The sequence below is a fragment of the Tubulanus polymorphus genome, chromosome 8 (assembly GCF_964204645.1).
Source record: "Tubulanus polymorphus chromosome 8, tnTubPoly1.2, whole genome shotgun sequence".
Classification (NCBI taxonomy): domain Eukaryota; kingdom Metazoa; phylum Nemertea; class Palaeonemertea; order Tubulaniformes; family Tubulanidae; genus Tubulanus; species Tubulanus polymorphus.
The window spans coordinates 5,843,604-5,871,008 of record NC_134032.1 but is presented as its reverse complement, the minus strand read 5'-3'; the positions used below and the strand labels follow the sequence as shown (position 1 = coordinate 5,871,008).

Here is a 27,405-nt window from a genome sequence, read left to right as displayed (position 1 = left end):
AGTTATCAAAAAAACTTCCAAAACCAAGAACAGATTTCAAAGATTATATGCCTGATATGTATAGCAGTAACTTGTTTTTATTTCCGACGGATGAAAGTGAAGTTGAAAAAATAATTTCTAATTTTGATCCCAAACCGTCCGCGGGTCACGATAATATTAGTAGTATTCTTTTAAAGCACATCGGTAACATAATTGCAAAACCTCTTGTTACAATTTTTAATAAATCAATAGAAACTGGAATCTTCCCGGACGCATTTAAAATAGCCAGTGTTACACCTATCTATAAAAGAGACGATAAAAGGAGCTTTGAAAACTATCGACCGATATCACTATTGCCAACCATCTCTAAAATTCTTGAAAAGATAATACACAAGCGATTATATGGCTATTTGGTTAAGTACTCTATCTTATATAAAAGTCAATATGGTTTTAGAACTGGCCATGCTACCAGCCATGCTAGCATGGAACTAATAGGAAATATAATAAAATCATTTGAATCTAACTGTTTTACACTAGCCGCATTTATTGATTTGAGTAAAGCATTCGATTGCCTAAATATTGAATATCTAATTCATAAATTATATGTATATGGTATAAGAGGAAATGTTTTGTCATGGTTTAAAAGTTACCTAGAAAAGCGCTCAATGTATGTTAACTTCTCCAGTATTCAATCTGAAATATCACACATTAACTACGGTATACCTCAAGGTTCCGTATTAGGACCATTAGTGTTTTTAGTATACATTAACGATATGCACATGTGTCTGAAAAAATGTAAACCTATCTTATTCGCCGACGACACGACCGTATATATTAGTGGAAGCTCAATTGATTATCTGATACAAACCATTGAAAATGACTTGAATATACTACAAGATTGGTTTACTGCTAATAATTTAACTGTTAACATTTCTAAAACAAAAGTAATTCTTTTTAAACCAAATAGAACTAAAAATATTAAGAATCAAGATTATACGATAAAAGTAGACAACAAGGAACTTAATTTAGTATCATCAACATGCTTCCTTGAATTACATTTAGACGAGATTCTTGATTTCAATTTACACATTAGTAAAATCTGCACCAAAATAGCTAGTCAAATTTATTTAATTAACTCTGTTAAACATTAAGTACCTACATATTGTTTGACAACTTTATTTCAGTTATATCCATTGCCATTTTACGTACTCACTCATCTCATGGGGCCCTCTTATCTTAAAAAGAAACCTGTCCAGATTAGAAAAATTACAGAAAAAAGCCGTTCGAATTATTTCTAAATCAGCATACAATAGCCCCACAGATCCAATCTTTCGCAAATTAAAAATTCTAAAATTCCAAGATATGATCCAGTTAGAAATACTTAGACACGCATATCAGCTTATCAACAATGAACTACCAGCACCGATCATAGACTTATTTCAAAAGAATTCGGTATATCATCAGTACAATACTCGTCAGCACAATCATCCCCGAAACGCTCACCATAAGAAAAGCATTTATAATTAAAGTTTCCTCAATTTAATTCCAATAATGTGGCAAAACTCCAATAACAACCTTAAATCAAAAAAATCACTAAATTCCCTCAAACAATCATTTAATAGCAATAAACTCTTAAAATACTGAATTTCAAATAATCATTTATCTGAGCCATGTTAACTGTACTGGTATGTTGTGTGTGAATCTGTGAATGTCTGCATGCTTGTGAAGAATGAGTGTGTGTAGAGTGGGTGCCCAGATCTACAAGCATTTGCTTCACTGGGTTCCTTCATTTGATATTGGCACATTTTATACTTATTTATATTTATGTATGGATATCATGTTATAAATTGTTTCAATTTCTTTGAAAAATAAAGATTATTATTATTATTATTATTATTATTATTAAATTGTTAAGTCGATTCACAGGCGAGAACCTGAATGTCAGTGGTAACATATCGCTATCGGACACACTCTTTGGTACACACAGTATATGGAGTGCCACGCTCAGGAATGGGTGAAGTTCTGAAATAAATCATTCAGGTTGCATCCAAGACTAAAATCAGAATCGGAACGAAAAACAAAAGGGGGATTAGAGGTTCTTTCGACAGATCCCAATATTGCATGAAAATACTATATTGTCCTACTATTCAACGCCCCCTGGCGACTATGTGCAAAAGCAAATACCTTAAAACTTACTGCAAACATGTTATGAGCTACAACTTTGCAACTGATTGTAGTAACAAAATATGCCTAGGTACCAATATCATATGGAAATGCTAAGTAATTGTACTATTTAACGCCTCCTGGTGATCGTATACAAACACCAATGACCTTGAAACTCACCACAATCATATAACATGTCATGAGTTAGAATTTTGCAATGTATTGTGGTAACAAAATATGCCTAGATACCAATATAATATGGAAATAATAAGTTATTCTAATATTCAATGCCCCCTGGTGACATATACTGAAACCAATGACCTTGAAACTCACCACAATCATAGAATATGCCATGAGCCACAAGTTTGCAATTGAATGAAGTCACAAAATATGCATAGGTACCAATATAATATGGAAATACTAAGTGATCCTATTTTTCAACGCCCCCTGGTGACCATGTACAAAATCCAATGACCTTCAAACTCACCAATCATAAGATATGTCAAGCTACAACTTTGCAATTGATTGTGGTTACAAGATATGCATAGATACCAATACAATATGTGAAAACTAATTTATTGTACAATTCAATGCTCCCTGGTGGCCATATACAAAAACCAATAAAATTGAAACTCACCAAAATCATTGAAAATGCCATGAGCTACAAGTTTGCAATCGATTGTAGATACAAAATATGCATGGTACGATGATAAGTAGACAAATTGTATATTATTCAATATCTAAAATACCTGTCAAATGCATTAAAGATTCCTTTTCATAGAATACCCACCACAAATTGTGATGCAAAATGCGAAACCATTAGGATTCTCATGCTGATAAACCCTTGGGGGATACAAATATAATATGTAAACAATCAAGGAAATTGATTAAAGCCTCTTCAAAATTTCCTTTGAGAATTTCAAAAATGTGTAAAAAGTGCTGATTTTGGTGAACAAAAATGGCTGCCAGTCGGCTATCTTGACCAGGCCAATTTTTGGGCTGAAGATGTGTCTAGAGTAGATACATGTATAAACCAAATATCAAGACATTACCTTGCAGTGTCTTCAAAACTTCCTAAAATAACTGGATTCCGTCTATGGATGGACGAACGGACAAAAAGTGAACGCAATAAGGACCAAAGTCCCAAGTGGGCTAAAAATTAAATGAAGGACCATTGGTCCAGAAGGATCAACTGATTTTACTTTTGAGGGCAAAAATCTGTCAATACCATGTTCCTGCTAAGGACCATGTTCTTGATGCCTTTCTGAAGGGCTTTCCCTGTGCTATCTTCCTCAAGAAATAAGTTTCGAACACCATTTAAAGCATTTTCAGCATTTTCAGTTCAGTAGGAGTTTTAAAGGCATTGAGTCATCATAAGGAATCTTCTGCTACATTCTTTTCACTATAAATGAATGACACTGACAGTTGATACTGATTAGGCCTACACATGAGGTTTCACAAATAGAAATGAGACAATAGGACCATGTATATATGTCTAACGAATAAGTGAAAATATAAATAGTGGATAACAAATTCAATGAAGAAATGGGAATACGATTACTTTAAACCGGGGCCAATTTATGCATACTGAATAAGTACCTATACAGTTTAAATGTGGTCAGATTAACCAAGGTTTACTGTACTGTACAGTCAAACACGCTTTGTCATCAAGGTTTGGTTAATCATTATTTTGACAACCTGTAGAAACATATACACAAATCAGGACCCAAAAACGCATCATTAGGAATTAAGTTATTAGGGGCGGATCTAGCCTAGGTTTTTGAGTACTGCTTAACTGTGAAAAGGCACCTATATCACAGAAAATTTTGAATTCTCAGGGCAATCTGAGAGTCAATTTGGGGTATCAAATCCACCGCATCCACAAAATATGACATTTTGACATGTTAAAAGAAATCATTCTTAAAAATAGGAAGTTAACCAATTTTCAATAATTGAAATTGGCCATTTCGAATTACAGTCAACCACCAATATACCGGCCAGATCGGTGCAGAACAATTTTGGCAGTATAGAGACTATGGCGGTATATCGGGGGTGTTTTACTTTGTATTCGTTTTTAGATGTACATCGAGAATACCTGGCGGTAGGTAGGGGTGGTGGTAAATGAGGGTGGTATATTGAGCGTTGACTGTACATCTACCAGCACAGCACTTGAAAAAAAGAAGGGCATTCTATCTACAATCCACTGAGTACCGCTCAAGTGGTAGTAGCGGTAGGCTGGATCAGCCCCTGGTTATGTTACGTCATATTGAATGATGACTTTACCAGATTTGACTGTAACAATCTATTTTGTAACCCCAATGATTTTGCGAGCTTGAATGAAGCAATAAAGCATTCTAATATCAGGTGCCAATCCAGATAGTATTCCATGTATTACAGACACAGTGTTGATTGCAAATTTGCCCTCCCCAACCCCCTTTGAATATCCTGTCATATTCTGTAAATAAACAATTTTACAAACAGATTTCTATCAATAACATATGCCAATTTAGTCAGAATGGTATGATTTGGTGGCCAAATATTCATCTCCAGGGTTTCAACGCTGGTTTAGTTTCCCGCGCTGTACTCCTAGCACTAGAGGGCGCTGCTGGCCTCTGCCAGTAGTCCGCACCCGAATGTTCCGGTATTTGCAACGCGGTATCGAGTTTGGATCGCTGCATTCCCTGGGGAGGAATCTGTTTAGTAGCTGTTGGTCCAACCTCTCCAGCCGCCGAGCTGCCCCAGCCCTTCTTAACGCGATAGTCTGTCGGTGAGAATAGGAATGGGCGCGTTTTTGGACTGCGCTCGCCCCAAGGGGCCTCCCAACCACAATAAACCGGTGCCGGCCCGAATAAAGTCTCATCGACGTAAGAGTCTTTGTGAGCGGTCATCCGGAATTTCTTCTGATTTCTAGGTGAAGATTTTGGTCGGACTCTGGGATTCACTCCTGAAATCAAATTCAGATGAAAGGTCAGTTTTAGATATAATAATTTGGCACTGGCAAAGTGGTTTACCTTTCTAGTATCTAAAGGTTCGTACAACTATATTCATTGACCCTTACAATACCACAACCGTATGGCATACAGTACAAATTGGCAAGCTAGCATACCCGTGCCGTATGTGATACGGTATCACTTAATCCTTCTTCTAGAAGGGCATATCTATCAGTATCAGCCGGTGCTGCCATCTGCATAAAATCCAAGATGGCAACATCCATGAAAACTAGGGGTCCAGGGACACCATGCCCACTTGGGAAGTGGTTCCAAATGCTCAACAATCTAACAATTTCAATATTCAACGCCCCCTGGTGACCATATACAGAATCCAATGACCTTGAAACTCACCACAATCATAGAACATGTCAGCAGCTACGATTTTGTAACTGATTGTGATAACAAAATATGCCTTGTTACCACTTTAATATGGAAATACTAAGTTATTCTACTATTCAACGCCCCCTGGTGACCATATTTAAAACCCAATGACCTTGAAACTCACCACAATCATAGAACATGTCACGAACTATAACTTTGTAATTGATCATGGTAACAAAATATGCCTAGGTACCAATATAATAAGGAAATACTAAGTTATTCTACCATTTATCGCCCCCTGGTGACCATATAGAATAACTAATGGCCTTAAAACTTGCCACAATCATAGATGATGTCATGAGCTACAACTTTGCAATTGATTGTGGTTACAAAATATGCATTGATACCAATATAATATAGAAATACTAAGATATTGCATTATTCAACGCCCCCTGGTGGCCATATACAAAAACCAATGACCTTGAAACTCACCACAATCATAGAACACGTTATGAGCTACAACTTTCTAAATGATTGTGGTAACAAAATACGCTTAGGTATCAATATAACGTGGAAAAACTTTTTCCCACTTACGAACGAGTACTGCTGACACCAAGATGGCCGCCAATTGCGTCATAATTGGCTGATGAAAAATACCTGTCTCAGGTATAAAACATCCCTTTCCAAAGAATACCCATCACAAATTGCAATGAGAAATGATAAACCAGTAGGAAGCTACAGGACTCAGAATTTGGGCCAAAATTAAAATTTTTGGGCACTAAAAAGGTCATAGGACGGCCATCTTGAGTCCGATCGACCCAATTTTTCTTATGCTGATGGGCCCTGGAGGAATTCACATATATCTGAAAGATCAAGGTAATTGATCAAAGCGTCTTCAAAATTTCCCTCAAAAAGTTCAAAAATGTGTAAAAAGTGCTGATTTTGGCGAACAACAATGGCTGCCAGTCGGCCATCTTGAATCTGACAGGGCCAGTTTTTGGGCTGAAGATGTGTCTAGGGTAGATACATGTGTAACCCAAATATCAAGACATTACCTTGAAGCGTCTTCAAAACTTCCCAAAATAACTGGATTCCGTCTACGGACGGACGGACGAACGGACGACGGACAAAAAGTGAACGCAATAGCCCGCTGGGACTAAAGTCCCAAGTGGGCTAAAAAACAATTTGGCTGGATGAAACGGTTCAGCAGCTCGTATATGATGCTGACAGTGATGCTGGTCACTTGGAATTTGGTAGTGAACAAATTGAGAGTGACAACGAATATGACAGAAGCAGTTCAGATGATGAGACTTAGTCAGAAAATAGGTTTATGGTGCCGGCAATGATTTTGATGATGAAAATGAAATCAGTGACAATTTTTTTAGACCCTGTTGATACGGTTGTTATGGCAACGGACACCTATTACAATGACGAAGAACCAGAAACTGTCCATTCTCAAGGTCACATACATCCAAATAATTTGTCTTATTTGTAAGCCCAATGGTTATCAACACCATGGTATATACAATGTATCAGTGTCAAATACATAGGTAACAATTTTCTGAGGCCTGAAATTATACCCCAATGAAACCCCTTACATCAGGCCTTCCGACATATCGGTGGAGAAGTTGGTAAATGAGTGGAAAAATAAATCTTTTAGTTGTTCTATTGCTTTCTATTTAAATTTTTACTACATAAAGTAAGGATATACCGTATTTTCCGGTGTACAAGTCGACCCGGTGTATAAGTCGAGGTCAAATTTTCAGTTTAAAAAGTTGTGCTAGGGCTATAGTCGGTGTATAAGTCGAGTCGCTTCTTCATGTGTTTACATATGTCACATTGAAAACAGTTCCGATGTCATTCTCATAGTAGTTGAGAGTTTTTACCACTGTTTGCATTATTAACACTTTGACTGCTGAAATTTTAGAAACGCGTATGTACCCCTGTGCTAACGTTTTTTCCAAAAAATGTTAAATTTTGTAGTCCTTCAATAAAAGAGCAATAAATGAAGAAAAAATAATGTCTTACCTTACTCTTGTCTTTTATTCTTTGGTTTTATGATATTTTACACCCAGTAAATCTTTTTGGAGTGATATGCAGAGTAACATTCAGGATGAAGGGGGGTTTCACAGTTGCGGCACATATATCTAGACTCGCTTCTCATGCCCTTTTTTGAGCAAACCCTGCATACTCTGGTTGGGTTTTGTTTCTTGGCAGTAGGGGGGATCAAAACAAATGCATGATTAGCTGCCCCTCCTGTAAGCCTTGTAACTGGATCTCCCTGTGGTCCCCTATTGGCCTGATGTCCCACGGGAACTTCACCCGCAAGTTCAGCCATAGATTCAATTATACGCTCCAAAAATTCCAGAAGATGAAGTTTGTCCTTATTGGGATTCTTTTGATACAGGAAATAACTGTTCACTGCTGATAGATGAATGAGATATAGTACTATTTTTTTGTCCATTTCACAGTTTTCAAAACACACGGATAATAACGCGACATCTGATCACAGTGGTCCACACCAGACATAAAATGGTTATAATCAATTATGCATTGCGGTTTTCTAATCAGATTTCCATCTTTATCCTGTTTACCTGTTTCTGCCATAGAAGAATCATGTAAAGTGGATACCATTTTTACCAGTCTCTTATCTAGCCATAGCAGAAACATTATTCCATCCTTTTGACGGAAAGCGACATCGCCACGTCGAAGTTCTTTGCTTTGTTGAACAAGCGCCTTTGGAAGACCGCGGTTTATACGAACAGTTCCGCATGTGTGAGTCCTATTATTGAGCAAGTGCTGGGATACCTTCCTGCTATTGTAGAAGTTATCCATGTAAACTTTATAGTTCTTACCATATAAAGGCTGTAGGGTATCATCACATATGGTAGGAACATTCCGGTTCATGCCACAATAGAGACTAAAACTGTACAAATACCCAGATTCGGATTCCGATACCATGTACGACTTCATTCCATATTTTTCGGGCTTTTGGGGGTTATAACAACGAAACACTAGTCTCCCGCGCCACTTCAACACCCCTTCGTCTAATGATAAATGTTCCGTGGGCGTGTAAACTTCGGTAAATTTGCGTGTGAGGTGATCATAGACAGGGCGGACTTTGTATAACCGATCCTGGTTGTCACCAGGACGAGCATCGTTGTCGTTACAATGAAAAAATTTCAATATCAGCAGAAATCGATCACGAGGCATGGTTTCATTGAAAAATGGAGTTCTGACTGTTTTCTTTTTAGACCAATACATGTTTATAGTGGGTTTTTTTATAATACCCATCATGAAGAGTAGCATAAGGAAACGCCACATTTCTTGTGCGTCAACATCTTTCCATGCGTGGACCCTCGATTTAGGCTTCAGCTGTGCATCTCTAATAAATTGAGAAGCATACAAATTAGTCTGAGTAACTAGAATGTCTATAAGTTCATCAGTTACATAAAGCCTAAAATAATCAATAGGCTCATCACTGTCCATGTTTACATTCAATCCAGGTGTACCTGTAAAGGCACCAACAACTGGCTGCACATTAGTGTCACTCCATCCTGCATCCGGATCAGGCCTATTAGCTGGAACACGGCCCCGACCACGTCCACGATTTGCCCCTCTACCTCTAGCACCCCTCCTTACTAAGCCTCTACCACGTTGAACTGGTGGGGGGGCTGGGGCGGCCACTGGGGCTATATCATCATCGTTCGATTCATCACTGCCGCTGGCCGAAATTTCAGAATTATTTTCAGAGTCCAAATCATGCGCATCATTTGATTCACCGTTTGATTCAATTTCCGAAGCCTCAGAGCTTAACCTGGCCTCCTCATCATCTGCTGCAGCATTTTGTTCATCGAAAAGTTCATTTTCCGAATCACTGTCGGCAAATATTTCGCTTATTTCTAAGTCCGTTAGCTGTCTACCACCTTGTCTCCTGGGCGCAGCCATCTTTGTTTTGAAACTCACCCATAGATAAGCACTGTACATTCAGCGCCTCTACCTACCCGTACAATAACAAAATCGATTCGAAATCAACATTAGAATGCAGTATGGAAGCCTGTTAGTTGCATTCGTGAACAAATAATAGTTCCGTGGTACCGTTTCCCAAAAACAGGAGTCGCCACTGAACGGGTGCATAAAAACGAGTTAACTCGGGCGCCGCAGTAAAAAATCGGGCCTTAGAACCCGAGTTAACTCGGGTGCCGCAGTCAAAGTGTTAAATCATTGGGATCTGTTGTTTCTAATATTAAATTACCGGATTAGTGCTCATTGTTTGTATCCACGTGTTGAATGTATAGTGTATACGTTGAATGCTGCGCGCCTGTAGTCTAGTATTAGACTGACTGTGTATTGATTATTGGCACGCTGCCACAGCATCGCGGCTTATATAAACACTGTACAATGAATATACGCAGTTTTCTTTCTCTTTTGATTTTTAACATTAGTTAATTTTGAAACATTTCCAAACTATAAGAAACTATTTTTATCAACATCCTAAATTCTAATTGGTATATGAGTGTAGCCTAACATGAATTAATATTCCATTTCATCATGGCGACCTTGAACTCTAAACATCGTTCGTCAGTTTAAAACGATATCGAAAGTGTAGCCGGTGTATAAGTCGACCTACGTTTTTTTGGACATGATTTTTGGTCTCAATAACTCAACTTATACACCGGAAAATACGGTATGGCATTTGATTTCAGTTGGAATTGAATAGATCAGTGCATTTTGCTGGTAGACAGAGCAGTTTATCTGAAACTTATTCGTGAATTTTTTTTAATGGCGGCCATCTTGGAGTATGTGACCTTGACCTCAAGTTCACTTATATCCAAATTCATCCTCCCCGGCAGGGATTCGAACCTGATGGCATCGAGATTGCCACGGCACGAAACCCTGCCATAATCGACCGTGTGCGCAGATACATGCGCAGTTCAGATGATGTGATTTTTAGCCAATCAGAAATCCCGTTTTATTTTAGCCCGGGTTTTCCCATTTATAGTTCTTCCTTGAAATTTGCCTCAACGATTATACAACGAGCAATCTGATTGGTGCCGCCAGTTTTCGTTCGGAAAGCTGCGCATGTACCTGCGCACCCGGTCTACTGATGCAGGGGTTCGTGCCGTGGCTGAGTGTAGCGATGCCATCAGGTTCGAGTCTCTGCAGAGGGAGGATGATCCAAATTATTTATGTCTACATTGTTGGCCCAAAAGTTATCAACAACATGCTATATAAATTTTCTGTGTCAGATACCATGGTAATTATTCTATGAAGTTTCAAATATACCCCTATAAACCCCTAAATTCCCTCCGGTACAGCAGCGGAGACACTATGTGGCATTGAAAGGGTTAAATAGTTCCAGTAGAGACTAATCACATAGGACTGGTATTTGAAATTAATCCACCAATATTGGACTGATTCTAATCGTCGAAAATGTCTACAATCATGTTTCAAATATTCCCCTCCGTAGAGTTGGCTGGGATCGAAGGGCGTAAATTGTTTCAAATATTCCCCTCTGTTGAGTTGGCTGGGATCATAGGGTGTAAACTTTTACAAACATTCCCCTCTATAGAGTTGGCTGGGATCGTGGGACGTTAACTGTCTAAGACCGACTTAGTTGTTTAGCCAATCTAACAACTCACAGTTAGTTTTAAGATTAAGGGTGACTTTTGGAATCACGTCATAAGGGCAGGTAATGAGTTGACAACTTGAATCAAGACCAATCACACAACTAAGGACCAATCTAAGCTCCTGGTTCTATAGTCGAACTAAGAGCTCAAGACCAGTCTGAGCTCATTTTGATTCTGTAGCCAACCTAACAATTTAAGATCAGTCTTAGATCATTTTTGTTCAATTCCATAACCTAAAACATTGGACACGGTCAATTCCGCCTCTTTCCATGACGCAATGATCCCCAAGACAGTACACAGATGTGTGCCTCAGATCAAGTAGTCTGTAGTGAGCTGATAAATACAAACCTGTCCCGGTGGAGGGCGGAGACCACAAAAGGGGACGGGCACTCCGCAGATCTTTCTGTTCACCCCATGGGGCCTCGAAGCTTGTTTCTGCGATGGGTCGACCAAATAACAATTCATCGACGTACGACGTTTCGCCGACTTTCTTATACGAGTTACGTTTAGAACGCGTGGCCAGAGGTGTAGCTGGTTGATTACCAGCCTGGGCACCCGATACGCCCCGAGCACTCGCGGGCCGACTGCCTGATACGCTCAGATCATCTGACACTGATTTCGTCGGCATGGCGTTGATATTGTTATTTCTCATCACTTGTTCTCATCATTTTTTGAAAAGCTGCTGAAATTAGGAAAATGGGTTCTTTTCAATGACGAAATTTTAAGAAGCCTTTATTTTACCATTACAGCATTTTTTGTCAAATGGTATTTGCCAATTGCAAAAATAAAATCAATAGGGCCCTATCAAAACAAGGTTTTTTCATTAAATCAACGAGGAACTGGAACACAATCCATACCACACAGGTTATTTGTATGTCAGGACGCGAAAGATGAAAACCCAGCTATTTTAATGATTTTGAAACTAGTGTTCAAACGGCATTTGTGGTGAAGTAATCGAATAAAGAGGACATGTCGTGTGCAACTTCTGCTGCGCATAATTCAGATCACGCTGTGAGAAATAGCGTCCATAACATCTCTCTTACTCGTGACAAAACTCCTCATCACTCCAGTTGAATCGCCCAGTCATCATCCAACAAGGAACTCCATTTACGAAATGATAGGGACTACCAGCGTCATGTTCATGACTAAGAAGTTGAAGACACTCAGGCTTCTGACAACGCAACTACCGCCAGTCCGAGTGTAAGCCCATATATAAGAAACACAAGGAACCTTTATCTAAACCCTGATCTTTCCAACAGTAAGGCCATGTAAAATAAATTACTTTATTCTCATCAGAAGTTGTAAAAAAACCATCGAGGAGGGAGGTTTATATTTTATATTCTATATAAAGTATTCCGCAATCTCTAATGATAGCTAGCCTATATGAAGACTAGCAAGACCTCTGAGGTCTTGCTATGTTAAATTGTAGCTTCAATAGGTAAATAAATTGCCCATGGGCAAAGTGTGGTTTACCTTGAAGGCTAGAGGTTGTTTGGGGTAAGGGCATTGCTTGAAAAATCTTTTTAATTCGTGACTTCAAAGTTCTACAAGTTTAAATATTGTATTTTATCTTTCTTAAAGGATTATTTTGTAGTCAAATAAGACCAAAGATATACATTTGTTTACGGTCCACATCCAAAATTTTGTAGGGTACAGGTAGGCGCGGCATGGAAACTATTTTATATTTTCAAAGAAATATTTTTCATAATATGAAAAAATATTCAAATAAAATTCATAGGCCTATGATGTCACATATCAGAGGGTGGCTGAATGTATGGCCGCGGAAGCTAAAATATCGGTGCATTCAGGAATCGGCGTATTAGATCGTTTTAAATCCTGGAATTTACCACTACAATATTCAGACCTCGACCTACTATACCTATAGTTTGCTGCTTAGTATTTACAGGTCACAGGAAATTACAATTTATTACAAATTCTTTCAAACAGAAAACACAGCGCTCATCTTCTGCTGATGAAATGTCAAACGCGCCAGCAAGCAGCGTTACAGTATCACTATAGTTTTAGTGTAGGGTCTATACTGTACGCGCGTATGTTTGTGTGCAACAGTCTAATCTAATGATTTCCGTGCGCACGTGGAGGCCTTGTGTAAGTGAATGTTCACTTACACTTCGATGTCAATCAAATCAATCACCGGGTATTAAAATGAAACAATACCTATGGCGGATGTGTGAAATAATTACATCCTCACCAGCAATGAGCATTTAAAATTTGCACGTATACGGCACCTAAATGAAACGTACGCCATTCTATAGCTTTCCCATAATTATTTTAGTAGCGCCGGAATTCCCCGTATATCCCAAAAACAGCCAATCCCATTTGCTCGTAGAGACAACGCCCCCCAATCGAGGTCATTGCAATTTTATACGCGAGAGCTAAGAAATTTCCCGCCAAAAACAGTTTTCGTAGAATTTTAACTCAGTTGACCATGTCTTCAATCGCATCGATTATACGTCGTTTTTAAGCCGAGAACCAATGAAACAAATGCTCACATAAAAAACTTACCGCGATTTGACATGAATTGGCACAATGCCAACATCATATCGCTGACAAAGGTAAACCAAAAACTCCAGGCGGCTGCTAAAGAGATTCAAGTAGGCCTAATTTATTTTATGGCCTAAATACCAGAAAACTGCTACGTGTCAGCCCCTTGATATCAAAGTGCAGTACTCTTTCAACCACTCTGATGCTATGAACACAGATAATTACCACAACAAAGCTGAGTACATCCAAGAACCTTATCCCTATGGCAATGCCTTGCTTGTGTTGTGTGTAATTTATTAGTAAGTGAATGTTCGCTACACTTCAATGGCAATCAAAACAATCACCAGGTATTAAAATGAAAATTCACGACACAAGATTGCTTCAATTCAAATGATCCCTAAATCAACTCACGTTCATAAAACTGCTGTAAAGTCGCTTTTTAAGCATTTTTGTCTTGATTTTTCATCGATATTTTCTCTCCTCGTGAGTCATATCAAACTGCAGAGTGCGCACGGGGCCGTGCGCAGGAGGCCGCGCGCAGGGGGCCGCTTTAATAAAGTGAAAACCACACGATATTATTTACGAAACGGCAATACATATACATAGTAGTATGCGATATGAAACTACTCCTACTTCTACCAATTAATCAAATGCATAACCACCATCAACCAGTTTATGATTTTACCATCGAGATGCGCATAAAATGGTACACTAAGAACAGTATACAGAGTATATATTATTTATCAAAATACTCCGCCGAATCTACGAATTTTTATCTATCTGCTGCTGCTGCTGGAGAGGCGCGCAGGGGGCCGCGTGAATTTTTATCTATCTGCTGCTGCTGCTGCTGCTGCTGCTGCTGCTGCTGCTGCTGCTGCTGCTGCTGCTGCTGCTGCTGCTGCTGCTGCTGCTGCTGCTGCTACATGGAGCATAAAATATAAAACTGCGTTATTGACTCCAAGGGTTTTTCAAAAAGCTTGTTTCTAATAGATTACTTTGCATTTCTGTTAAACCTACTTGATACGGTACATAATTTACTTTTTGATCTACTGTTTCATTGTTAAGTTGTTGATTAATTGCCCCGCTATATTTCTATTTGATTCTTAACTATTGTATAATTACGCCCTAGTTTGCTCTCATCATTAAGATTTGTTAAGTTTGTAACTGTCTTCATGCTGTATATTAGTGTGCATCACATCTTAATCACAGCTTAATTAATCTCTTTGTTTTATACTGTGTAACAGTGTATTAACCCTAGTTTGTACCCCTAATTCCATGTGACGTTAGTTTCTTAGATAAAGAATTGCGAAGTTTCAGTACGATGATAGAAAATGACATGGTTTAATAGTTTTACTAAGTTTTACTTGTCTTCTGCTGGATAGGTGCGCAGGGGGCCGCGGTTTAATAGTTTTACTAAGTTTTACTTGTCTTCTGCTGGATAGGTGCGCAGGGGGCCGCGGTTTAATAGTTTTACTAAGTTTTACTTGTCTACTGCTGGATATGTGCGCAAGGGGCCGCGGTTTAATAGTTTTACTAAGTTTTACTTGTCTTCTGCTGGATAGGTGCGCAGGGGGCCGCGTTTTAATAGTGTAAATAGTTTTACTTGTCTTCTGCTGGATAGGTGCGCAGGGGGCCGCGGTTTAATAGTTTTACTAAGTTTTACTTGTCTACTGCTGGATATGTGCGCAAGGGGCCGCGGTTTAATAGTTTTACTAAGTTTTACTTGTCTACTGCTGGATATGTGCGCAAGGGGCCGCGGTTTAATAGTGTAAATAGTTTTACTTGTCTTCTGCTGGATAAGTGCGCAGGGGGCCGCGTTTTAAAAGTTTTAATAGTTTTACTTGTCTTCTGCTGGATAGGTGCGCAGGGGGCCGCGGTTTAATAGTGTAAATAGTTTTACTTGTCTTCTGCTGGATGGGTGCGCAGGGGGCCGTGTTTTAAAAGTTTTAATAGTTTTACTTGTCTTCTGCTGGATAGGTGCGCAGGGGGCCGCGGTTTAATAGTTTTAATAGTTTTACTTGTCTTCTGCTGGGTGGGTGCGCAGGGGGCCGCGTTTTAAAAGTTTTAATAGTTTTACTTGTCTTCTGCTGGATAGGTGCGCAGGGGGCCGCGTTTTAAAAGTTTTAATAGTTTTACTTGTCTTCTGCTGGATTGGTGCGCAGGGGGCCGCGTTTTAAAAGTTTTAATAGTTTTACTTGTCTTCTGCTGGATAGGTGCGCAGGGGGCCGCGGTTTAATAGTTTTAATAGTTTTACTTGTCTTCTGCTGGATAGGTGCGCAGGGGGCCGCGTTTTAAAAGTTTTAATAGTTTTACTTGTCTTCTGCTGGATTGGTGCGCAGGGGGCCGCGTTTTAAAAGTTTTAATAGTTTTACTTGTCTTCTGCTGGATAGGTGCGCAGGGGGCCGCGGTTTAATAGTTTTAATAGTTTTACTTGTCTTCTGCTGGGTGGGTGCGCAGGGGGCCGCGTTTTAAAAGTTTTAATAGTTTTACTTGTCTTCTGCTGGATAGGTGCGCAGGGGGCCGCGTTTTAAAAGTTTTAATAGTTTTACTTGTCTTCTGCTGGATTGGTGCGCAGGGGGCCGCGTTTTAAAAGTTTTAATAGTTTTACTTGTCTTCTGCTGGATAGGTGCGCAGGGGGCCGCGGTTTAATAGTTTTAATAGTTTTACTTGTCTTCTGCTGGATAGGTGCGCAGGGGGCCGCGTTTTAAAAGTTTTAATAGTTTTACTTGTCTTCTGCTGGATTGGTGCGCAGGGGGCCGCGTTTTAAAAGTTTTAATAGTTTTACTTGTCTTCTGCCGGATAGGTGCGCAGGGGGCCGCGGTTTAATAGTTTTAATAGTTTTACTTGTCTTCTGCTGGATTGGTGCGCGGGGGCCGCGTTTTAAAAGTTTTAATAGTTTTACTTGTCTTCTGCTGGATAGGTGCGCAGGGGGCCGCGTTTTAAAAGTTTTAATAGTTTTACTTGTCTTCTGCTGGATAGGTGCGCAGGGGGCCGCGTTTTAAAAGTTTTAATAGTTTTACTTGTCTTCTGCTGGATAGGTGCGCAGGGGGCCGCGTTTTAAAAGTTTTAATAGTTTTACTTGTCTTCTGCTGGATAGGTGCGCAGGGGGCCGCGTTTTAAAAGTTTTAATAGTTTTACTTGTCTTCTGCTAGATATGCGCGCAGGGGGCCGCGTTTTAATAGTGTAAATAGTTTTACTTGTCTTCTGCTAGATAGGTGCGCAGGGGGCCGCTATATTTCTATTTGATTCTGAACTAATAGTTTTACTAAGTTTTACTTCTTCTACTGGATAGGTGCGCAGGGGGCCGCGTTTTAATAGTGTAAATAGTTTTACTTGTCTTCTGCTAGATAGGTGCGCAGGGGGCCGCGTTTTAATAGTGTAAATAGTTTTACTTGTCTTCTGCTGGATAGGTGCGCAGGGGGCCGCGTTTTAAAAGTTTTAATAGTTTTACTTGTCTTCTGCTGGATTGGTGCGCAGGGGGCCGCGTTTTAAAAGTTTTAATAGTTTTACTTGTCTTCTGCTGGATAGGTGCGCAGGGGGCCGCGGTTTAATAGTTTTAATAGTTTTACTTGTCTTCTGCTGGATTGGTGCGCGGGGGCCGCGTTTTAAAAGTTTTAATAGTTTTACTTGTCTTCTGCTGGATAGGTGCGCAGGGGGCCGCGTTTTAAAAGTTTTAATAGTTTTACTTGTCTTCTGCTGGATAGGTGCGCAGGGGGCCGCGTTTTAAAAGTTTTAATAGTTTTACTTGTCTTCTGCTAGATATGCGCGCAGGGGGCCGCGTTTTAATAGTGTAAATAGTTTTACTTGTCTTCTGCTAGATAGGTGCGCAGGGGGCCGCTATATTTCTATTTGATTCTGAACTAATAGTTTTACTAAGTTTTACTTCTTCTACTGGATAGGTGCGCAGGGGGCCGCGTTTTAATAGTGTAAATAGTTTTACTTGTCTTCTGCTAGATAGGTGCGCAGGGGGCCGCGTTTTAATAGTGTAAATAGTTTTACTTGTCTTCTACTGGATAGGTGCGCAGGGGGCCGCGTTTTAATAGTGTAAATAGTTTTACTTGTCTTCTGCTAGATAGGTGCGCAGGGGGCCGCGTTTTAATAGTGTAAATAGTTTTACTTGTCTTCTGCTAGATAGGTGCGCAGGGGGCCGCTATATTTCTATTTGATTCTGAACTAATAGTTTTACTAAGTTTTACTTCTTCTACTGGATAGGTGCGCAGGGGGCCGCGTTTTAATAGTGTAAATAGTTTTACTTGTCTTCTGCTGGATAGGTGCGCAGGGGGCCGCGTTTTAAAAGTTTTAATAGTTTTACTTGTCTTCTGCTAGATAGGTGCGCAGGGGGCCGCGTTTTAATAGCGTAAATAGTTTTACTTGTCTTCTGCTGGATAGGTGCGCAGGGGGCCGCGGTTTAATAGTTTTAATAGTTTTACTTGTCTTCTGCTGGATAGGTGCGCAGGGGGCCGCGGTTTAATAGTTTTAATAGTTTTACTTGTCTTCTGCTAGATATGCGCGCAGGGGGCCGCGTTTTAGTAGTGTAAATAGTTTTACTTGTCTTCTGCTAGATAGGTGCGCAGGGGGCCGCGTTTTAATAGTGTAAATAGTTTTACTTGTCTTCTGCTAGATATGCGCGCAGGGGGCCGCGTTTTAATAGTGTAAATAGTTTTACTTGTCTTCTGCTAGATAGGTGCGCAGGGGGCCGCTATATTTCTATTTGATTCTGAACTAATAGTTTTACTAAGTTTTACTTCTTCTACTGGATAGGTGCGCAGGGGGCCGCGTTTTAATAGTGTAAATAGTTTTACTTGTCTTCTGCTGGATAGGTGCGCAGGGGGCCGCGTTTTAAAAGTTTTAATAGTTTTACTTGTCTTCTGCTAGATATGCGCGCAGGGGGCCGCGGTTTAATAGTTTTACTTGTCTTCTGCTAGATATGCGCGCAGGGGGCCGCGTTTTAATAGTGTAAATAGTTTTACTTGTCTTCTGCTAGATATGCGCGCAGGGGGGCGCGTTTTAGTAGTGTAAATAGTTTTACTTGTCTTCTGCTAGATATGCGCGCATGGGGCCGCGTTTTAATAGCGTAAATAGTTATACTTGTCTTCTGCTAGATAGGTGCGCAGGGTTAGGGTTAAATTTAATTTCCTGATGATTCATTTCAGCTTATCCAGTTATTATTCGAATGACGTTTTACACAAGGAAGCTCTCGTCTACATCGTTAGCATTTACAATGGACTACCTTATGAAAACAGTGACGCAATATGCCGACGGACTGAAGCAAAGTCGTTAGTTGACGTATATAATCTATTTCGAAAATATTACGGTACAGATTAAGAATATTGAAATCGGAAATCAAGCGATCTATAATATCCATATGTATAAATATTTTATTAAGTCAGAGAAATGTATGTATTATCATTATCATGTTATCGCCAATTATCGAAAGTATTATGATACAAATTAAAGATATCGAGATTAGAAATCAAGCGATCTATAATATCCATGTGTATAAATATTTTATTAAGTCTGTGATCTATAAAATCAAGCGATCTATAAAATCCAGTACAACAAGATACGTGAGCTTCAATTTACATGTATGAATATTTAAGTCAGTGATGTGTATGTATTATCGTTATTATGCTATTACCAATTATCGAGCCGCCTCTGATACTTATGATGTTTAAGTGTCAATCGAATATGTATGTCAAATAAATAAATGAACAGTGAAACTCGCATTTTCTCAGCTTTCATCTTATTTTGGACGACTATTTTTTGCTGTTGAAAAACGACGACATGGTGAATGGGAAATTCAGGAGTTTAAAAAACCGAGTTATGTACGTAGAGGACGGCCCCCGGCGCGATTGACCTTAATTTTCATAGTAACAATATCAATCCTATATCTACGATTTTGAATTACATGATTAAGCATATATAAAAGTTCTAGCTCAAAAATCAAAATTAAATCAGCTTAATTGTTTTTCTATTTAAAAAAGCGAGTTAAAATAAATTTCTGCATTATTGCTAAAAAATCATCGTTTCGTCTAGCATCACATACCAGTTCTCACTTTACAATACCCGGCCCCCTGCGCACCCATTGAGCGCAGGGGCCGCAGCGGCCCCCTGCGCACTCTGCAGACAGACCCCACTCCTCCTCGTTGCTGTTTATATGTAGAATGTCGCTGGAAATTTCTGGCGTATGTTGTAAGTTCGTCCTAATTCAATTTAGGTTATTGATCAATCCAATTCAAATCAATATTATTTTATTGAAGATAGTTCCATTCGTGTGATTCGATTTACTAAAGCGACATCAAATTTATTTTCTCAAAATTATTATTTTCGTGCTTATTTAAGCTAATTGAATCGGACAGATTGGCTGTTCGTCTCTTGTCAGTGATAAATGAAATAAACTCGCATGGTAGATGAAACCACAGGTCGTACAGTTACCACGTACCAGTTATACACGTACCACCAAAGCGACGCCGATGCTTCTGAGGCATGGCACGGCACGGCATTTGAAACGGGCCCCGCATTTCATTTATTCTCTACACAATCTACTATTGCTTGATTAAAGGCCGCATCCTTACGTCACCTGATCAATTTCAAGCGAGAAACTTTGATTTCACAGTTAAATTTCTATTGTCAATCATGCTCTCCGCGGACGTTTTGATCCGTAATTTCGTTAATAATGTGTGCACCGATTTAAATTATCCATACATCAATGTCTTCAATGGGCCTACTATGATTCAGAAATAGGCCTATGATTATGGTATACTTTCGTCAAACCCATTGATAAAAGTCAACTATCAAAATCTCCACGATGATTTATGATTTTATTTACATGATTTACGTTTCAATAGATTGACTCCGATGTAAGGGTTTGCGGCCAAAGGCAGGGTTTGTATTGGCGTGACTCGAGCCGGTGCGGCAATCAAATCCTGGCAAGTGAGGAGGGTCGACTAATGTCTATTTATTAATTGATGAGACCTGTTTTTCTGGGATATTTTGCTTACTTTTTGGGGTACATACCTCATTTATGTCTTAACAGAATGCCAAAAATCGCGGACAACAACTGAATATCCGATATATTTCCAGTTCTGTACCAATTAGATGGATTGGCAAAAAGACTCCTTAAGTCCAGTTGAATGAGAGAGAAAATCCTCCATTTTGTCAAATTTGTTGGATTTGAACATTGTTACCATGCCTACGAAATGAAGTTATTTTTCTTGTGGGGTCTCAACAACTAAATCAGGGTGGCGTAGGCATGGTAACAATGTTCAAATCCAACAAATTTGACAAAATGGAGGATTTTCTCTCTCATTCAACTGGACTTAAGGAGTCTTTTTGCCAATCCATCTAATTGGTACAGAACTGGAAATATATCGGATATTCAGTTGTTGTCCGCGATTTTTGGCATTCTGTTAAGACATAAATGAGGTATGTACCCCAAAAAGTAGGCAAAATATCCAAGAAAAACAGGTCTCATCAATTAATAAATAGACATTAGTCTTCATGGTGTATAGTTTAGTTTTTTTAGATGCAGGATCATGGCACTTTAAATTCATCGACTTACGTGTAATCTGAATCTAGACCTACTAAATACAACTGCGCGAGAGACTTCAAAATAATAACTGCCCGACGGTAACTTCAAAAACATAACGGCTGACATGAATTCAAAATGAGAATTTCGCAAAACATTACAAATCGAATAAGCGCGAAAGAATCACAAGATTGTCGCACTGAAAAATTGTCTTTTATCTGATGCGAAGTTTAGCTGCAATAGGGTGTAGGTTGAATAAAGAGGACCAGTATCAAAACAACAACTCCATATCTATATCATACCAAAATGTACAAGAAGCTTTGCGGGGCGAAGGGTGGAGGTGTATTAATGTCATAAATGATTTTTTATAGATAATAGTCAGTAAAAATCGAAAAGTCTTGAAAAAAAGAAGAAACCTGAAAATATAGAAAACCTGAAAAAAATGTAGGAAATGGGTTGCTGAAATAAGTATTAAACATGGATACCACCAAATTTCAGCTAGCGTCCATTCTGGCGAAGACTCCACCTCAGGTGTTCCCTTACCTTTCGATATCATATTTAGAATATACCAGTCAACCTCATTTAATTCCTATCTCTAGAGACCGTGGTATTTCCTACGTACATGTATTAGATATTTTACGGATTATACGTAAAAACGTATCTTCTATGAATTATGTGTAATTCGTAGAATTAACGATTTATCCATTAATTCGTATACACTACGAATACAATCCTGCTAAAAATTGTTTCCACTGGCAATTGGAACAGACGCCGCGTGCCACGGTCATTCGTAATAGACTTCCCTTAGTGGGAAAATACTTCGCATGGCCACGGCACGCTCTCTAGCAATAACTCTAGTAATTGATAAGCTTGCCAATCATTGCCAGCAGGTGGAACAATGGAATACGAATCACGCATCGCATGTTCAATTGTTCTTGAGAAAAGGGGGCGTGGATACGGCTTCGATTTACGAATTACGAATTTTCTGATGGAGATTAAAGGCAATAATTGTACGAAAGTGTCCTAGGGACATAATTAATTTTTTCTATTTTTTGCTGATTGAAAAATCATAAAATTGAATAAAAATTCGATTTCTTATTGAATGTTATGTTACATAAAAACGGTATTCGAAAAACGCCTAATGAAAAACACCGAATCGGAAAACGCATAACGCCTAATTCAAGTAACATCCAAGAAATTGACCTAAATCCCTACGTGAACTATGTACGCAACGCTACATAGTTCACGTCGGAGTGCGTGGAGCGCCGCCTGTTCCATCTTCGTTTCTACTGTCTTTGGTTACACAGGCTTATCCGTGTTATTATTTCATATTAAGACGGAGTATTATGATAATAAAAGACATCATTTTTTTATATGGAACATATAGTTTATTATTTTTTGTTCAAGGAAGTTCAGGGGCTGGACATTATTTAGTCTCTCATTGGTTCGGTAGGTTCACATTAGCGTGGTTGTGAACAATTTTGGAGGATAATTTTGAGAAAGGCTATTTTATCAGTCTTTGTGTGCGTTGTACCTACGAGCGTAGGTTGTGCCATATTTATGCATTCCGGTTTCAAAATTCAAGAAAGCCGGTTTATAACCGCGGCGTTTGTTTTCGCGTTATCATAGTAGTGTAAACTGTTTCAGTTTACACTTCTATGGCGTTATGTAATAAGCCTTTTTACAGTTTCCAGGCGCCATTTTTTGGGTACCCGCCGGGTCCGCATTGTTGAAATTTTTGTCCCTATTTTTCTCCGGTTTAATTTTTTCATTTCGTTCATATCTCTGGATTTGATTAAGATAGAAACAAAGTAAAAATATCGATGAACTCGGCTGATAATAAACTTTTTTATGATATCACTCATTTGTTAAGTTAATGCAACAATGCGCACTGGTGAAGTAATAAACATTGATATCGTCTTCCCGATAATTCAACTTGAATTATTGCTCATCTCATTCAAAAGTTCGTAATTCTTACAAATTTTAATCTACATTTTTGAAATTTTCAGGATCAATAGCCATCTATATGTGGTCCTATATACCTTTTACCGTTTTCAATTATCCGTATTAGTTTTTTAGTAGTTGCGAGTCAAACTTCCAAAACACGGTTTCCCGGGTCCCCTGCGTGCATCTATATATCAGGAAATTTCACAATTTCACCGGTCCCTACTTTGTTGAAAATCAATTTTTTAAGTAACCAGGGAAATAAGGGCTCCTAGGTTTTTGAAAAATGGTAATTAAAGATATATATTCTCTAGGATTTGTCAAAATAAACGAAATAACCCAGGTGTTGCTTTAACCAGCTATCTAGGTTCACAACAGAAATTATCATTTTGTCCAACGTGTTTCATTCGATTCCAAAACTGCACGTACGGGTATACGATTGCAAATGTGAAAGTCAGACATTATGTGGCACATGTATGAGAACCACAGTCTCAATGCTGCGTCGTATTGCCGTCGCAATTTTACATGGCTACTTACGTGAAGTGGGCTAATACAGAACTTGAATACAGGCCTTGAGAATGTGCCAAATCTCAAAACAACTATCAAACGCACGAGATCAATTTTGACAGAAAGTAAACGAATGTTATGTTCCTCAATATATACTAATATATTCCAAAGTTCCAATCTTTCCAACACAATCGACTAAGCCTAATATATTCAAATTCAATTTGAAACAATCGTGTCACGATCAGTAATAAAGATCGAACATCGAACATTCTCAAAAAAAGCAAACCCGATCCAACGGTTTGCAAGCGTCAAGTTTGACACAGCCATGGCTGCCTCCATTTGCGTGGAGCTGCTGCTGAAAATTCAAAAATGTAAATCGGGTACCGGTATTTAACAGAGGACCGAGTGCTCGCCATTACACCATGGTATTTCTGATGGTTAACTTTTGAGCAACTGGCTCCAGAATCACCAGCCAACGGCCATATTTCATTGATGCAATATACTGTGAAACGATATAATATAGACGGGAGGGCTCAACTCCAGAACAGGTAAAAGTAGATCTGCCCAGGCTGAGTACATAGCACGTATTCTTCCGCGAGCCAGGTAGCCGACCTGTTTTACTCGTCGACAATTCCGACGATTTAGAATTGCCCACCTATTATACTCGTCGATAATTCCGACGATTTAGAATTGCCCACCTATTTTACTCGTCGACAATTCCGACGATTTAGAATTGCCAACCTATATTACTCGTAGACAATTCCGACGATTTAGAATTGCCGACCTATTTTACTCGTCGACAATTCCGACGATTTTAAATTGCCGACCTATTTTACTCGTCGACAATTCCGACGATTTAGAATTGCCGACCTATTTTACTCGTCGACAATTCCGACGATTTAGAATTGCAATATCTTTTATATAATAATATCCCCTGATATAAAGTGGCTGGGATCGAGGGGCTGCGTGTTTGCGCGGATTACCCTGATATAAAGTGGCTGGGATCGAGGGGCTGTGTGTGTGCGTGGATTACCCTGATATAAAGTGGCTGGGATCGAGGGGCTGTGTGTGTGCGCGGATTACCCTGATATAATGTGGCTGGGATCGAGGGGCTGCGTGTGTGCGTGGATTACCCTGATATAATGTGGCTGGGATCGAGGGGCTGCGTGTGTGCGTGGATTACCCTGATATAATGTGGCTGGGATCGAGGGGCTGCGTGTGTGCGTGGATTACCCTGATATAATGTGGCTGGGATCGAGGGCTGTGTGTTTGCGTGGATTACCCTTGAATAAAGTGGCTGGGATCGAGGGGCTGCGTGTTTGCGTGGATTACCCTTGAATAAGGTGGCTGGGATTGAGGGGCTGTGTTTTTGCGTGGATTACCCCTGATATAAAGTGGCTGGGATCGAGGGGCTGTGTGTGTGCGTGGATTACCCTGATATAAAGTGGCTGGGATCGAGGGGCTGTGTGTGTGCGCGGATTACCCTGATATAAAGTGGCTGGGATCGAGGGGTTGTGTGTTTGCGTGGATTACCCTTGAATAAGGTAGCTGGGATCGAGGGGCTGTGTGTTTGCGTGGATTACCCTTGAATAAGGTGGCTGGGATCGAGGGGCTGGGTGTTTGTGTGGATTACCCTGATATAAAATGGCTGGGATGAAGGACCGTGTGTAGATTACCCTTTATAGATACAAACTGCAATCGGCATCAAGTGGCCGTGTCGTTGCTTGAAAATTTATCTTCCCTTCAACAATTCTAAATCGTCGGAATTGTCTACGAGTAAAATAGGTCGGCAATTTAAAATCGTCGGAATTGTCGACGAGTAAAATAGGTCGGCAATTCTAAATCGTCGGAATTGTCGACGAGTAAAATAGGTCGGCAATTCTAAATCGTCGGAATTGTCGACGAGTAAAATAGGTCGGCAATTCTAAATCGTCGGAATTGTCGACGAGTAAAATAGGTCGGCAATTCTAAATCGTCGGAATTGTCGACGAGTAAAATAGGTCGGCAATTAGAAACCGAACCACTCACTTCATTAAAGAAAATCCTCCACGATGGAACTATATTGACCTATTCTGGAGTTGAACCGACGGGAGATCAATGAAACTTAAATGCCTGACACTAGAAGACTTATTTCGACTTTTTTTACTATCTTAGATGATTGGGAGAGGGGTACAAAAATAAGGACATTTTCCGTAAGGCTGCGAGTAGGGTGCTCCTCGGTGTTGAAACAAATACATCCAAAACAATTTAATTTGCAAGAGGATGAGTGTTAGAATTGTAGGCTTTATGCGATCACTGTCTTGACAAAGATGGTAACCTTAATGGGAAGGAGCGGGGGTCCGGACTACCGACCCTCCAAACCCGTATTCTGTCCCTGTGTTACTAGAAATATATCTCTATTTACCATTTTTTCAAATAACTAGGTGCCCTTGTTTCCATAGTTACTGAAAATTTTGATTTTAACAAAGTAGGACCGGTTGAATTGTCAAATTTCTTGATATAAATATGCAAACATGATACTCTAGAAAACGTGTTTTGGAAGTTTGACTCGCAACTACTTAAAAACTAATACGGATAATTGAAAACGGTAAAAGGTGTATAGGACCACATATAGATGGCTATTGATCCTGAAAACTTCAAAAATGTAGATTAAATTTTGTAAGAATTACGAACTTTTGAATGAGATGAGCAATAACTCAAGTTGAATTATCGGGAAGACGATATCAATGTTTATAACTTCACCAGTGCGCATTGTTGCATTAACTTAACAAATGAGTGATATCATAAAAAAGTTTATTATCAGCCGAGTTCATCGATATTTTCACTTTGTTTCTATCTTTATCCAATCCAGAGATATGAACGAAATAGAAATATTAAACGGGGAAAAAATAGGGACAAAAAATTCAACAATGCGGACCCGGTGGGTACCCAAAAAAATAGCGCCTGGAAACTGTAAAAAGGCTTATTGATTGCTTGCACGGCGGACATTCTATCATCATCCTATAATGAAGTTTATTAGAGTAGTAGTCTCGTTTCGTGAAGCGTAAAACACATGTATTTTCAAACTGTTCCGTTGATGAGTTGGATTGTGAGTCTCAGTAGATGGTGCAATTACGAAATTAGGTCATTTTCTAGGAATTAGGCGTTATGCGTTTTCCGATTCGGTGTATTTCATTAGGCGTTTTTCGAGTACCGACATAAAAATGATTTGATTCCACGAAAAAGGTCGAATTAAAATCGCCGCCGGTCGAAAAAAACATAACGTTTAATAAAAATGATTTAATTCGGTGAAAGAAGTCAGAATTAAATCACCGCCGGTCGAAAAACATACATTTTAATAAAAAAATTTTCATCTAATTTAATGACTTTTCAATCAGCAAAAAATAAGAAAATTAAGGTTCAAGTCCAGTATAGCGTGGAATAGTTCCCCGCTCAAAGATACATTTTTAGAAAAGGAGTAATTCGGCTACGTACTTTTCAAGACAAACCGACAAACCGACATACCGACAAACCGACAAACCGACGAACCGACGAACCGACAAACCGACATACTCGTATTCCCTCGATCCAGCCACGGGTAATCCACGGAAAAACCCTGTCCCTCGATCCTAGCCACATTATATAAGGGTAATCCACGCAACCACGCAGCCTCTCGATCCCAGCCACTTTATATAAGGGTAATCCACGCAACCACGCAGCCCCTCGATCCTAGCCACTTTATATGAGGGTAATCGGCGGGTAATCCACGCATATACCCAGCCCCTCGATCCTAGCCACTTTATATGAGGGTAATCGGCGGGTAATCCACGCATATACCCAGCCCCTCGATCCCAGCCACTTT

At 39.4% G+C, this 27,405-nt stretch overlaps 1 protein-coding gene across 10 annotated transcripts in view; it reads right to left on the bottom strand.

The window, feature by feature from the left end:
• Positions 1-14,099, bottom strand: part of LOC141909507 (RBPJ-interacting and tubulin-associated protein 1-like) — a 42,827-nt gene extending 28,728 nt beyond the window's left edge. For 8 of the 10 annotated variants that reach the window (XM_074799914.1, XM_074799918.1, XM_074799916.1 and 5 more), the window contains exons 1-3: positions 13,997-14,088; positions 11,432-11,765; positions 3,371-5,086 (exon numbers count right to left, since the gene is read on the bottom strand). In XM_074799914.1, coding sequence (XP_074656015.1) covers positions 4,683-5,086; positions 11,432-11,735 — 708 coding nt within the window. In that variant the 5' untranslated portion in view covers positions 11,736-11,765; positions 13,997-14,088 and the 3' untranslated portion in view covers positions 3,371-4,682. Of the gene's footprint in view, positions 1-3,370; positions 5,087-11,431; positions 11,766-13,996 lie in introns of all 10 variants that reach the window. The other 2 variants (XM_074799912.1, XM_074799913.1) reach the window with 2 other exon arrangements.
• Between the last annotated feature and the right edge of the window lie 13,306 nt (positions 14,100-27,405).